At 34.3% G+C, this 14478-nt stretch overlaps 1 protein-coding gene across 1 annotated transcript; it reads left to right on the top strand.

The window, feature by feature from the left end:
- Nucleotides 1–1245: 1245 nt before the first annotated feature.
- Nucleotides 1246–11804, top strand: LOC129939200 (major facilitator superfamily domain-containing protein 6). Its single transcript, XM_056047124.1, has 7 exons — nucleotides 1246–1645; nucleotides 8693–9223; nucleotides 9284–9547; nucleotides 9607–9840; nucleotides 9910–10048; nucleotides 10111–11271; nucleotides 11338–11804. Exons 2-7 carry the CDS (start codon nucleotides 8916–8918, stop codon nucleotides 11527–11529), a joined length of 2298 nt encoding a protein of 765 aa, XP_055903099.1. The 5' UTR covers nucleotides 1246–1645; nucleotides 8693–8915; the 3' UTR covers nucleotides 11530–11804.
- The last annotated feature ends 2674 nt before the right edge of the window (nucleotides 11805–14478 follow it).

The following is a 14478-nucleotide window of genomic DNA, read 5'->3' as shown; positions in this document are numbered from 1 at the left end:
ACAGCCTGTACGACGCCATCTCTGGTGAGTGATTCAAGCTGATAGATTTAGTTGGGACGAGACGTTGTGGTAGCTAGTACACACATCTCGATGTCCACAAGGGGTCACAAGGGAAGACCCTCTGAACTTCAGCGCTAATAATATAATCGCTTTTAAGAAATTTTCTGCCGTATTATGTGAACGTCTGGAGTCGTTCGTCACCAATCTGATAGGTTTATAACAGTTTGGCTTCAGACCGGGAAAGTCCACTTTTGATTAAGTATTCACATTACAGCACATTTTAGAAAAGAACGGGAACTTCAAATCGATATCCACCATCTCTTCATCGATTTGAAGACCTCGTATGCTACCATCTTTAGAGAAGAACTTTAGAAAATCTGTTCGTGTAGAATGACAATAGAGAATATTCGCTGCTCCATGAAGACCGGAACTGATGCTTTTGATGTAGAAAAAGGATTTAGGCGATGCACTTACATGCAATATTTTAAAAATGACGGACCAACTGGTTGACATAATTGGAAAACCCTCATGTCGGTTACGCGATTTTGCATATTACGACCGAAGCAGAGAAGATGGGTTTATTGGTCAATGAGGTGCTGCAACTGGCCATTTGTTTGATATCGATTTCCATACTTCTTTAACAAAAAGGTAAGGAAAATTTCAACATTTTATTAAATGTACTTCCGAGAGTGAAAAACTAGTAATCAATAACTTTCATTTTTTTTAGAAAATGCTCATAACCTTTTATGTAGTCCAGTCCAGAATAGACAACAAAAAACAAGTTTCAAATTCTGTTTCTCAATTCAAAAATATTTCCGAAGAGGAAAATTCTTATCAGAAGTAAACGAAAAGCACAGCTGTCTGATACAACTCTTGAACCGAGGAAACATGCTTCTTTCAATCATTGCCAAAAGTATAAACCTCCCTATTTCTATTTCTCACGTTTTTCCTTTAAACTTCTTAGTTGCCAAAAATTTGTTTCTCACAGTTTCTTAAATGTATGAGTGAGGAATTTTTATCACTACAAACAAATACAACTAAAACATTTTCTCTTTTATGTTACTCTAACGCACTTTTACGCGTCAACGTGAACTCGACTAAGCTTAAGCTTCACCAAACTCAAAGCTTTTCTGTTCTGTGTCTGTCACGCTCTCGGAAATTAAATCATAGCCACACAAACACACACAAAGTTACTCAACTTAAATTCTGTTCAAGTTTACCCAGCCGAGAGGGTGAACGGAATTTTCATTTCATTACAAAATCGATCGCATGATGGCGCTGCTGTTTCTATACACTACTTGGTCGACAGGAAGGTAGTCGTCTAGAAAATTAAAATTATTTCAATTCAATCGATTATAGTTTGGCCAAAAAATAAGTGTTATCTGACTCCAAAAAACAAAAATTAAAGTATTGCGTATTCTCGTCCTGGATAAAATTTTCTTAAAAATTGTTGGTTTTTAATCAAAATATAAAATTAAAAAATTCCATAAAAAGTAAAATGTGTACTATCCGTGAGTCTCTTAAGAGAAATTGTGAACAAAATAAATATTTGCAATGTTAATAATAGTGTAAAATGTACAAAAGGATAAGTATTTGATTAAAGGATAAAAGACAAAAAGGATACAAGGAATAAAAAGATTATAGAGTGAGTATATAAACATTTTCTTAACCTTGTAAGTAAAAGTAAAATTTTCAAGAATGTTAAGTCACAATTGCATTTATTTTTCTTCTGCCAGGGTCAATAAAGAATGTATCTACATTATTTTTGTCGTCCTAACACTTTCAAAAATAGGTACCTACATCCTTTTTTCAAATGGATAGAAAATATCCTATGAGTATATCAGGGAATATATTTGTTGTATACAAAATTGGATAAAAATGCTAATGAGACTTATGTACATACATACACCTTCAATTTATGTAATTGCTTTAAGGAGTCTAAATCGTGTTTTATATTCTATTGAGGAAGAAAAAACTGAAAGGATATGACAATTTAAAAAGTCTATATTTATAACAAAAGGATTCTTCCATATTAAACACTTGAGTACGAACACGGTTCGGCGACATTGTTGTGGAAGAAAAATAATTATTCTTTATTCTCAGCGAGAAAATCATCCTCTTAAGTATGTTCGTAGGTATGTAGTAGATATTCACCAGAAACGCGACAATGATGAAAAGTGCGTGCGACATAAAGGAGCTTCAGCCTCTCAAGTGTCTCCCTGGTCCCTATCCCTACTCATGAATGTCAAATGGTATTTGGCATATATTTTGTTGTTGTTTTTGTTATTGTTGTTGTTGTTTTGAAGAATCGATTTTCGGTTTAAATGTGACATTTATAGCATCATCTTGATTTGAAGTTCGATTTTTCAACAACAATAAAAGTTAACATACAATAATGTGATTGGACGTAGTGTTTGGCATGTTAAAAAAAAATAAAACTTCTGATGAGAATTGACGCTCGACGTTAAATGTCGTCTCGTTTGAAGGCAAGTTGAGGGTTTGACAGGCAAATGAATGATGCTAAAAGAATTAATCACATCGAATTATTATGTATAAGGATTTGCTGAGTAAAGAGACAAGAATGAGAATGTATAAAAAGGGAAGTGAAAACGAGTCTAGAGATCCTTACTGTAGGCATTCAAGCCTTCCATTGTGCTTCAATGAAGTTGTTAGTCAATTACTTGAGAAAAAAATACATGTATATGGGGCGATTTTTCCAGGAAGTAATTTTTGAAGAAGAAGGTTCTTAGAAAAGAACTGTTATACAATTTGATTTATTTAAATCCGAACAAAAAAGGTGATGAGGTATCGGAAATTTTGTGCGAATCATTTCCTTCTTCTTTTAAGCGAACTTCTATTTTCTAAAGCATGTGTAAGATAAATGCAAGGATTGGCTTGGCAATGGGTAAATGCAGGCGATATATAGGACTTGAACAGAAGGCATATTCCTTACCTTCCAATTAAGACAATTTTATTGGAAAGTCGACTGGAAACTAAGTCAAGAAAAATCGGCCTTATTATCAAGTCATGTCTACTTATTTATGTCAAAATGACAGTTGACCATGTTTTTGCATTCAACTGAAAGCTGAACTTAATTACTCTATGTTTTATTTATTTTCTGCACAATTCCATTTTATGTTTAGTGTAATAGGGTTCGTTGTCAAATTGAAAAAGAAATAAGTAATATTCCTTTACAATACAAATCTTGATGGACATGTAGCTTACCTGAGTAGTGTTTTATAGACAATAATTTTGAAAGTAGTTTTTTTAAGATGTACTGAAGATAAAAGTTAGTGAAGTAAAGTTGCAAGTTTGTAATTTATGACACTTAAAAACTAACTAATTGCCTTGGTCAAAATTAACGTTCAAAAAATTCAGTTGACTGCAAAAGAAGTCCCTTATGTTTTCTGAAACTGACCAATTGTTATTGATGTTTTGCAGATTATTAAAAAAATTACTAAATAATCAGTTTAAATGTTAATGCAATATGTAATATAACAAAGGTTTCTATAACTGTGTGGATGTAAGATAAATCGAACAATGGGTTCTTATTCACAACTCTTTATTGAATAACCATCAATTTAAAACTAAATAAAACAAAAAGAATAAGACGTATAAGCTACTCGAAGTCTATCAAAGATGCTCCATTCCAGTGAGTGTATTTATTTAAAGCTTTCGCATAAATTCAATTTTTTGCATAAATCGGAAATCTTGTCTAAAATTAAATGGTTAAGATTTATGGTATTTAATTTTTACCATGAAAATGATCAAATTGAATATCTAACAGTATAAAAAGTGTATAAAAAGTTTCTTACCAATATTGAATGAAAAGGAGTATCTTTTAACAGAAATCAATTGATGTTTATTTCATTGTGAAGAGCAAGATATGTCATACATAAACAATAAAAACAATCCTAGAAAATTAGTGTCAGGTTTACGTAATTCGTAGTGCGCAAATTTCCGGCTTTTTTTCCTCGATGACTTCACCAATTTCATCTTTAGATCTTGAATCGAGTGATGGACATATATGTATAGAATAAAACTTTTTCGTGGCCTCAAACAAATAAGTCTAAATGGCAAGTTGAATTGTCTATCTTTTTGTTTTTAGTAATGGCGTAATTGTTAAGTAAGATCCCCAAATAATGGCCTTTTAAATATGAACGCAATTTTTGATTAATAATAACCAGGGTTAGGATTTTGTTGACTTAAACAATAAAAAAAGGTAAAGAAAAGGCATTAAAAAAAAACAATCATCTTGGACCACCAAGAGTTTTTTAAAGTTCTTAGATACTAATCTTCTTCGGTTGTCCCTTAGAAGGGCTTTGAAGGATCTAATTGATCTCTAAACTTCAGCTGAAATGAGTGGAGCCCGTCAAAAACTTTCAACATTATTCACTTCAATGCTTTCTGGACGTTTGGAATCCACGCCGTTTTTTAGAGAATTTATTTTATAATTTATAGTGTGTCCGTTTGCTTTTTTTATTTTTTTTTAATTTTCATCAATATCTTTGAAAACAGGCAGCACTTCGCCAATTGATGTTCCTTGTTGAGAATAGTGTTAGCTTAAATTATAAGTAGGTACAGACTCTCAAATATGTATACCTATTTTTTGTATGTCTTTGAACATATGTTTTTTCGGATTGACCAAAAACCCAAAATTAACTTTAATGTAGGCCAGCTACGCTTGCAGTTCTTCATTTTCAATCAATTTTTTTGAAAATGCAACACAGCTTGCTTCATTTTCGAGAGCGCTGACGATTTTTTTGATTCGAGGAAAATAGTCCGCATAATATGCTGCCTCTAACCAAGTACCCCAGCGAGTTAAAACCTAGTTTAAATGTAAATTCAAAAATTCGATTTCAAATCCAGTTTTAAACATACAAGTTGAGGTGGCAGTGGCAATTCAGGTTCCATATCCTTGAAAATAGCAATCCTAGATGGACTCTTCAGAAATACTTTTCTCAAGTTTGACACAAAGGTGTAAACTTTTGAGTAGTGACTGCGTATGCTTTCACAAGCTCTGTTTATACCGCTAGCGATGCAAGTTACCTAAACCATGTTGAGTTTACTCTCTCCAGAACTTCGGACGCTAACAGGTACCTTCATCCATATACCCTTAAATGCCCAACAATTACGTCAGTCCTGCTTTGTCTGTCGTTTCAACGATGCATACAAAAATATTGTGGTCACCAACTTCAGCACGTATCTTTTGTAGCACTTTGAGATAGATGGATCGGATGAATAATGGTATTCGGCCGGGACCTTTGTAAAGCGTGTTTTTTTTACAAAAGGTTTTCCCTTCAATCAATGACTGTTTGTTTTTTTATGCCGTGGATATTACAGCAAGACAACGCCCTATACAAAAGACCAGAGTATTACTCATACGAAAATGTTTGGAAATGGCTTTCTCGAAACGTCTATTAATCTGGTAAACAGTATTCAAACAATAATGAACTTATAGAAGCAATAAAATGTAGCTGGACTTCAATTCGATGGACTACATCAAAAAGTTGTATTACTCTCTACCAAATAGAGTAATAGAGTTTTTAAGTTTATTCTTAACCAAGGTGGAAGCACTCATTACTAATTTTAGTTTTTATATTTGGAATCATATCGTTTTATTGTGATTAAATTGTTTTTATTTCTAATTTAAAATTAATTAATAAGACTTCAATTTGAAAAAACAATGGGGTTATTTTTGTTTCTAGTTCTAATATTTTTGAACTTCGAATTCAAAAGCAATAGGGGTCCTATTCAAGTGAGCGGCACTGTAAAGTCTTCGGGATGGTATGGTCGCTGTGATGGCTAGCTCGAGTAGCATACTTTTCGACAACGTATGTCAGCAAAAACGATCAAAATATTCTTTTATAATGCGTCGCTTTGGGCTCCGCAAAAAAATAGTCCAGCTTTGTTAAATCCATTGATATTGGAGGCCACGACACAATTCCACGTCCACAAGGCCAAATAATGCACTCACCAAAAGTTTCTTCATTAAATGTATGCGTCACGTAAAACAAATCATTATTTTGGTAATAAATTTGGACCAGCTGCAAATTTTATTCAGGAATAAGCCTGCTCGTTATAAAATGTCAAACCAAATCAACTGCGCATAAATCAAGTAACAGCTTTCAAAAAGAACAACTCTGGAAAATATTGGGTATATTCAGACGACTGCCAAAAAATTGTCTTAAAATTAGGCAACTTTATTGGAAAGTTGACTAGAAAGTTAGTCAAAATGACAGTTGATCATGTTTCTTCATTCAACTGAAAGCTGAACTTTATTACCCATTGATTTTTGTATTTCCTGCAAATTTCATTTTATGTTTTGTGTAAAAGGGTTCTTTGTAAAATTAGAAAAGAAATAAGTAGCATTTCTTTACAATATAAAATACAAATCCTGATGGACAATGAACTAAAGGTAGAGATTAGTGAAGTAAAGTTCCAAGCTGTCTTGGTCAAACAAAGTAACTTAAGTGGTCTGAACCTAACCATTGTCAGCTTGAAAACCACATATCTAAGAAAACTAATGTTATATAAAATCAATAGTAATATAGTGAAGATATTTTTTTTCGACCACAGTGGTCGCAATATGGCGTTGGTTAAGTAAAAAAAACACGAGCTAAAATTGCCGTAACCATTAGGTGTCGGTCTCTTAAATTTACGATGATATCACTGTAGATTTTATATATAAAGCCAGGATTCGGATTTAAAAAAAGTATTTTTTTTAAATGTCCGGTTGAGATAAAGCGTTTTTGAGTTAAACTACAATTATTTTATTAAAATACATACTTTTTGTTTATTTAAATAAAAAACTAAAGAAAAACAAACAACTTGAACACTCTTCATTGGAAATTTTACCTATGTATGTGACAAACTTTTAAAAACAAAATGTTAAGCAGAAGCGGGGATGTGACCCGCAATGGTAACTTCCTTCCATGCCTGTCAAGCGATTTTTCTAAAACTTAAACAAAAATATTAATAACAATAATTTGTGTGAGATAAACTTTCGTCGAAAACCATTTTTTATCAGATTTATAAAAAAAACCGTTACTTGGATTTTTTTTTTCAAAATTGTACTAGTTTGGTTTGAAGACACATTACATAATTATAAATTTAACTGAAGTCGGTATCGTTATTGCTTCATGAAATATTTTGAATGAACCATCTAATCTAATCTAAAGTCCTTTCTGAATCTTTCGGTCTTATTGTCTTTTTGATTTGAAGTCTATATCTCTACTGAATCTTGAGATATGTACGAGTAAAAAAGCTACCCAGACGTACGAACGTGCGTACACAAGCTCACACATACTTCTCTTTAAGAAATCTTTGATTTAGATTCTAAGGAGCTTGAAACGTCGAGAAATGTCAAAATTTTCAATGTGACAAATCAGATCAATTGCAATAACTTCCTATGGAAAGTTAAAAACCTAAAATAGGTCTCCTGCATTTTTTCATATGCCTATTTAAGACCATAAAAGCTTTGTTTATAAAATTGTAGATAAATTAAAAAAAAAAACGAATTTAAATTAAAAGTGTCATATATTTTATGTGAAAATTATTAAATATATTTTAATATGTTTGACGGTAATTTCCAATACACTTTGCCAAACTTAAAGAGTTTAAGTATATACAAAGCAAAGAATGTTTTCTGCTAAGAATGTCTTATTAAACACTGGGCGTTACTTAGTTCAACTTAGTACCTAATTCTATATTATTATTATTTATATTATGAAGGAAACCAGATTTTCTAATTACTGCGATATAAAAGAACTACATAATTACGGTTCCCAAGATTAAAAAAAAAATATGTATTCTTAAAGCTACATTAAAATTTTTCAACATGTAAGCAGGCTAACCTTACTATTTTTTAATCAAATCATTAGAAAATCTTCAGTTTCTTGTGTAAATGTCAGTTCATTTTGAGTAGAGAACAGGGTTAGGACTTTATTGACCTTAAAAAATTAAAAAAGGCAAAAGAAAACAATTAAAAAGGTAAAAAAAGTCATGGTAACATTGGATTACCAAGAGTTTATTTAAAATTCTCAGCTAGTAATCTTCTTCGGTTGTCCCTTAGAAGGGCTTGGAAGGAAGGCGAGGAAGAAGTACCAAGCATTTTTGAGCAGATAAACATTAATACATGCATAAATTCGAACATTTTCCATCATTTTTGTGTGCATGAAACTGTACAAGATTTTTAACTAAAGATTCTCAACGGAATGAGAAAATGTTCGCATTTCTTTTAATGCTAAAACAATTATTAGATATTTCTTAACACAATTTAATAAACAGCAACAATGGCGAAGAAAGGCAAAAAAGGCACAATAAAATACAAATATTTGCAATTACGAGTTGCAAAGTTAGTAAAATCCTATATCCCTCGTGATATGGAAGCAATTCCAAATTATTAAGGTTGCAGAATCCGTACTAAATAAAAATATGTGTAGCCCAAAATCAGAACCCGAAAAGTACCCGAACGCCAATAGAAAATCTGAAATACGTTGCGTTTAAATATGTGATTTATTTTTGCACGAATTTTTTTGATTTGAAGCCCAATGTGGGAAGCGTCCTTAGAGTACATTATTTTGATTAAACGGCTGATGACCCAAACATCGTTCTCTCATTTATGCCCTACCAGCAAGCCCACATAAAACATACAATTTTCTCTACAGCAACAGACTTATTTTTTTTTCAGGACTACATATTTTGTAAAGCTAACAATATATTGCAGAACAAAGCACCAGCTACACAAAAGTTCGAAAGACAATAAAAACCAAACCGACCCAATATAGATACAATCTACTTTACCGTCAGACAACGATAACAATAGAAATTCAATCGTTTGTGCGCCATAGGATTAAAAGCAATAGTGCAAGGCATAACAAAAGATCCAAGCACACCTAAAGGAACAAACAATCATGGACCAATATGGAAATGAATACGGTGGCGGGGGAGGTGGCTATGGGCAGCCAGCAGGTGGTGGCTACGGACAGCAGCCTGGTGCTTATGGACAACAGGCTGGAGGTTATGGTCAACAGACAGGTTACGAACAAGCTAGCCAATATGGTGGAGGGTATGCACAAGATGGTGCTGGAGGTGGCTATGTTGACTATGGTCAAGGCGGCGGTGGTGGTGGTGGTATTGGAGGTGGTATCCAACAGCCTTACGGGGTTAAGGCCAGACCTAGGGTCGATGTTGAAGCCGAGGGAGAAGTGGATCCATCTTTGTAAGTATGACCAATCGTTGGTTGATGGATTGTCTTTAACTTTTGAATACCTCTTTTTAGATATCCCGAACCGAAAGAGGCAACGCACAAAATTCGAGGAAAATCTGATGTCATTGAGATGATCTTCGGTCCAGTAGACCAAGAATTGCTCGTCGTCAAGGGCTTCTATTTCTTTTTCTATTCGGCTTTTGGTTCTCTGTTTCCATTGATGGGAGTTTATTTCAAACAAATGGGAATGAATCCGGGCCAATGTGGAATTCTCATAGGAATGAGACCTTTCGTTGAGTTCTTGTCGGCACCGTTTTGGGGATCATACGCAGACAGGTTTGAATTTCACTCATAAGCGTGTAGTTTGAACTTTTCTATTTTACGCTAAAAACTAGATGCAAACAAGGCAAAAAGCTGCTTATAGGCTCCCTGGCATGTTGGGTTCTATTCACACTGCCCTTGGGATTCATCCAACCAGAGGCTGTGAAATGCATCGAACAAAGAAATCAAACGGATTTTGTATTGACGACAACTAGAGTGAGACGCGATGTATCACCATTTGAAGGATTTGAAACGAGCTCTGAATTGTTCCATGAACATGCCCATAGACCTACGGAAGTCGTCAAAAGGCAAATATTCCTTAGATAATGAGTGATTTGATGTCTCTCTAATATGGAGTGTTCTTTATTTCAATATAGGAAACGTCGGTCAGCCTTTCCTTTTAGAATTGATGCTGGAATTTCTCCGATCCATGTGAACTTTGCATCGAACTACGATGATAAGCACCATAAGGACTACGTTAGTCCCATATTTTCATCGATGGTTTACCGAACTCCGGTATGTAGTAATTCTTGTATGTTTTAAGTTCATATTTCTAAAATAAATAAATATCGTTTCAGGACATTCAAAAAGCTTTCTTCCTACTGCTTCTGCTCATTCTCATCGGAGAGTTCTTCAGTGCTCCTGCGATCACTCTTGCCGATTCAGCTGTAATAACGCTACTTGGAGAAGATGCAGATAAATATGGCCATCAACGTATGTTCGGGTCTCTAGGCTGGGGAATTTCCATGTTCTTTGTGGGCATCGCTTTAGACCATTCGACCTCATTTCCCGACCATCCATGCGGGCCCGAGCGACAAGAGAAAAACTACACCATTTGTTTTGCAACATTTTCGGTTCTAATGACTTGTGCCGTAATAACAGCAACCCAGATTACTTTTAAATACGACTTCTCTGAACCTGAACAAAAGCCCTCAGACAATATTGACTTGAATCGAACTGCAGAGGACGAGATGCAGAATCAGCTTGCAGCTCAGCTTAATCTGCCTTCACTGGCTGTTGGAAGTGGTGGGGCTTCGAGTGGAATTGCTCCTTTGAATCAGCCCAACATTGGCGCACAGTCGAAAATGTTTGCTCAAACAACGAGAGAAATGCCAGAGTGGTTATCGGTATTGCAGCATTTTAAGGATTTAAAGTGTGCCTCGTTCTTGTTTGTAGCCTGGTTCATGGGTTTCGGAATTGGCCTTATATTCACGTTTCTGTTCTGGCATTTGCAAGATTATGGAGGCTCTCCAACGCTGTTTGGTATAGCTTCGGTCATAAATCACGTCTCCGAGATCTTCGCATATTTCTTCAGCTTTCGATTAATCACTGAAATCGGACACGTGAAGGTCTTGTGTCTGGGACTGATTGGAAATGTTATGCGATTTTTGTACATTTCCTACTTAACTAATCCTTGGGCTGTGTTGCCATTCGAATTGATGCAAGGAATAACTCATGCAGCTGTTTGGGCGGCTTCATGTTCTTACATTGCCCACAATACACCACAGCATTTAAGATCGTCAGCTCAAGGTGTCCTCCAAGGAATCCATCATGGACTGGGACGCGGATGTGGAGCGATAATTGGAGGAATGTTTGTAACTTATTATGGAACAACTGCGACTTTCAGAGGATACGGTGTTATGTGTCTGGTTGTTTTGGGAGCATTTATTTTCATTAACTTTTATCGAAAAGAACAAGGCTTTATATCAGAGATTCCTGCTACTGAGGATCCTCATCAGGTATACTTAATTTTTTACAATTTTCAAAAGGTTTTTATATAATAACATCTCTATCCCCAATTTTAGGTTGCTGAGGAAACTTCTCACTTAGCTCCACATGGTGTTCCAAGTAATCCAATACCTCGAGCACTGTCCAATGCCCGACTCAACGAAATGAATCCTCAAAACGGAACCGGCAACACCTATGGAACTTATCAAACGACCGGTGGTAACTTGGATATCCCCGGAGCGAATCCACGCAATCCATTTGCTCAGTAATTTTCCATCCATTTTTGTATACATGAATGCAAAGCCTTTTTGTTACTCATGTAGTTTAATTTTATGGTAAGCTTTATTTGCATATTGATAATATTTTGCAAAACAATACTTAATGGGAAGCAACAAAATAAGAGTTAAATCTTAAAAAATAAATTTAAAAAAAAACATAAAACATATCTTCAGCAGCAGCCTGCCCTTAATTTAAAAATCGTAAAAGAAAACGTATATTTTTTTGCTTATACACATAAAATATGTAGATTTTGAAAACACAGTTATAAACACGAAAAGAATATACATAGATAAAAACCGAAAGACGGATGTTAAAGTTGTAGATACAAATAATGGCAGCAAAATGTAGTAAACAGTCACGTAACGGAAACGGATACATTTATATTGATATTATTAATAGATAGACAGAAATAAATAACCATATATGAGTTAGAAAATATGAGTAGCTTGAGAATCAAGAATGTTTTAGAAATTTCGTGATCAGGGGTGTTGATAAATTGGCAGGAGTCAGAAAACCCCTGATTGTGAGCACATTCATCCACTTCCGCTTTTTTCGAAACGTTTTCTTTAAATGAGATTTTTTTGTTTTCATAAAAAATTGTACAGAAGTTTTGCGTTGTGTCTGAAGTGTTCTTAAACAATATCAGAAGCATGAATGTGAAAACCAATTTTGATGGTTTTTAGTTCTTCTGTGTCGTCAAAGTCAAAGCAGGCTTGTCAAAGTGGGTTATCAATCAAATGAGTTTTCAGTTGGCAACTTAGCCCATGTATGGCGATATATTTTTTGTACAAGTTAACTGTACAGCAGCACAATCTTCTCCCCTTAACATACTATTGACCGAGTTTACAATTCGGCACCAATTTTCATTCAATAAATATATTCCTTTCTTTTAGTATAGGTATAATTTGTCGGCTCGGACTTTGAGGTAAAAATGTCAAAACATGGTAGCCGTAGGTTAAATTTCCTCTTTTAAACTATTAAAAAACGGTGTCAGGAAATGTTTCCGTTTTGAATAATAGAAAAGAAGTTCAAGAGGAATATTCAGGGTTATCCATTTCGCGGTTTCGAAAGTAAACGTAAATAAAGCACATATAAAATATTTTTTTTTTCCATGATATTTTTTTTATTATAAAGCTTGAACGTTGAAATTATGTTTGGAATACTACATCATTTAAATGACCACCCGCGAATTGGTGCCAGCAATGATTTTTTTGAGGTCATTTTCTGCCACTTTTTGACACAAATTGGGCCATCTCAGCCATAACTTGACATATGTTGGTTTAGTACTCAAGAGTTAAAGGTTTAACTGCATAAACACGGTTTTTGACGTAGCTCCACAAAATAAAAGCCAAGCAATGTCAAATCGCATGGTCTTGGTGGACAGTTGATATCGACACAACAAAAAATTACGTGGGCAGGAAATGTTTTTTGAAAAAAAGCCATATTCGCTTGAGTTGTATGGCATGTGGCACCGTGTTAAAACCACATATCCTCGAAGTAGTATTCTTCAATAACAGGCAATGAAAGTCGGTTATGATATGACCATAACGCTCCGAATCGACGGTGACAGTCCATCACCTTTTTTGAAGAAGTAAAGTCCAATCACACCTTCAATCCAAATAGTCCACCAAACAGTGACTTTTTGTGGATGTAATGGCCTCTCTTCAATTACTAAAGAGTTCTCAAAACCAAACATACGACAATTTTGTTTATTAACAGAACTACCGAGTGAGAAATGTCCTTCGTCTCTGAAGAAAATTCTGTTCGAAAAATCGCGAGGAATTGTCAATTTATAATTACCCTTTTATAATTACCCTTTTCTCTATATTTTCCTCATCCATGACCTTTCACACGAAAGCAAAACAAGAGTGGTGAGGTTAAGTTGCGCGCAAACAATTTATTCGTTGCAGTGTGGATGGTATGTGGAACGCGAATAGAGCTTGACAGTTCGTAACAACCAAACTGCAATTCGTTACTACTAAATTGTTTTTACAAAATTTTCTTGTTTTAAAGAACAAAATTCAAATTTTATTATCCTAACATTAGTGTCAATTGGTTCCTTAAAATTTAAATTTGTTTTTGTTTGGAAATGACCTTTTGAAATGTGTAAAATCACGTTTGTTCGTCCATTCATTCATTCGTTGTTCTCTCTCATGTGCAAGGCCCTTAGCGACCAACGAACGACGAATGAATTACAAAATGTGAGTTTACATACGTTTGAAGACATATTTCCACACAAACTCTTAGCAAAACGATAGCAATATAGTTTCTTTTCAATATAATATATGTTAATAAATTTAAGAAAACAAATTTATTCGTCGCAAAAAAAAAATTGTAGTTGATACGAACTGTCAAACTTTATTCGCGTTCCACATTATTCACACTCGCAGCAAATAAAATAATCGCGCGTACTTAACCTAAAAAAAATCATTCTTGTTCATTCATTCTCATGTGAAAAGTTCTTAAGACACTCTCATTCCTGAGAACGACGAGGAATCGACACATTCGGGTCATCGGTATAATATTTCCAGTGGTACTTGCGAAAATATGATGCACAGTCCTTACAATATCTGTAACAAATTCAGTGTATTGAAATTTCTTCACAATTTTGCCAATCGCTAGACAAATGTCGGACTGGAAAATTAGTCCAGTCAATGAAAGAAAAAAATTGCCTTCACCTAAAAAAAATCCAACAGTTTTGAAACTTGGCACACTTACTAAGGGATGTCTGGTGATGTCCCACAAAAAAGTCCCCAAGAATCCGACGGCAGTCAAGAGGAACATGTAGATTGTTTCTCGAAAGCTATTTGTCGTATCAAAAATTTTTGTTTTACAAAATTAAAGCTCATTAGATTCTATAAAAACAGCCGATATGATTTTGTTTGTATTTGTTATTATTTATAAAATAACTCTAGCTGCAGTGGAGAGAAACATACGGT

Source organism: Eupeodes corollae, chromosome 1, assembly GCF_945859685.1.
Source record: "Eupeodes corollae chromosome 1, idEupCoro1.1, whole genome shotgun sequence".
Lineage (NCBI taxonomy): Eukaryota > Metazoa > Arthropoda > Insecta > Diptera > Syrphidae > Eupeodes > Eupeodes corollae.
This window is presented reverse-complemented; position numbering and strand designations above follow the sequence as displayed.

Excerpts from the sequence above, each read along its gene's own strand:
- LOC129939200 (XM_056047124.1), top strand. The coding sequence starts at position 8,916 with ATGGACCAATATGGAAATGAATACGGTGGCGGGGGAGGTGGCTATGGG. Across the intron at positions 10,049-10,110 it reads CGATGGTTTACCGAACTCCG|GACATTCAAAAAGCTTTCTT; the intron begins GTATGTAGTAAT and ends ATATCGTTTCAG. Across the intron at positions 11,272-11,337 it reads CTACTGAGGATCCTCATCAG|GTTGCTGAGGAAACTTCTCA; the intron begins GTATACTTAATT and ends CCCCAATTTTAG.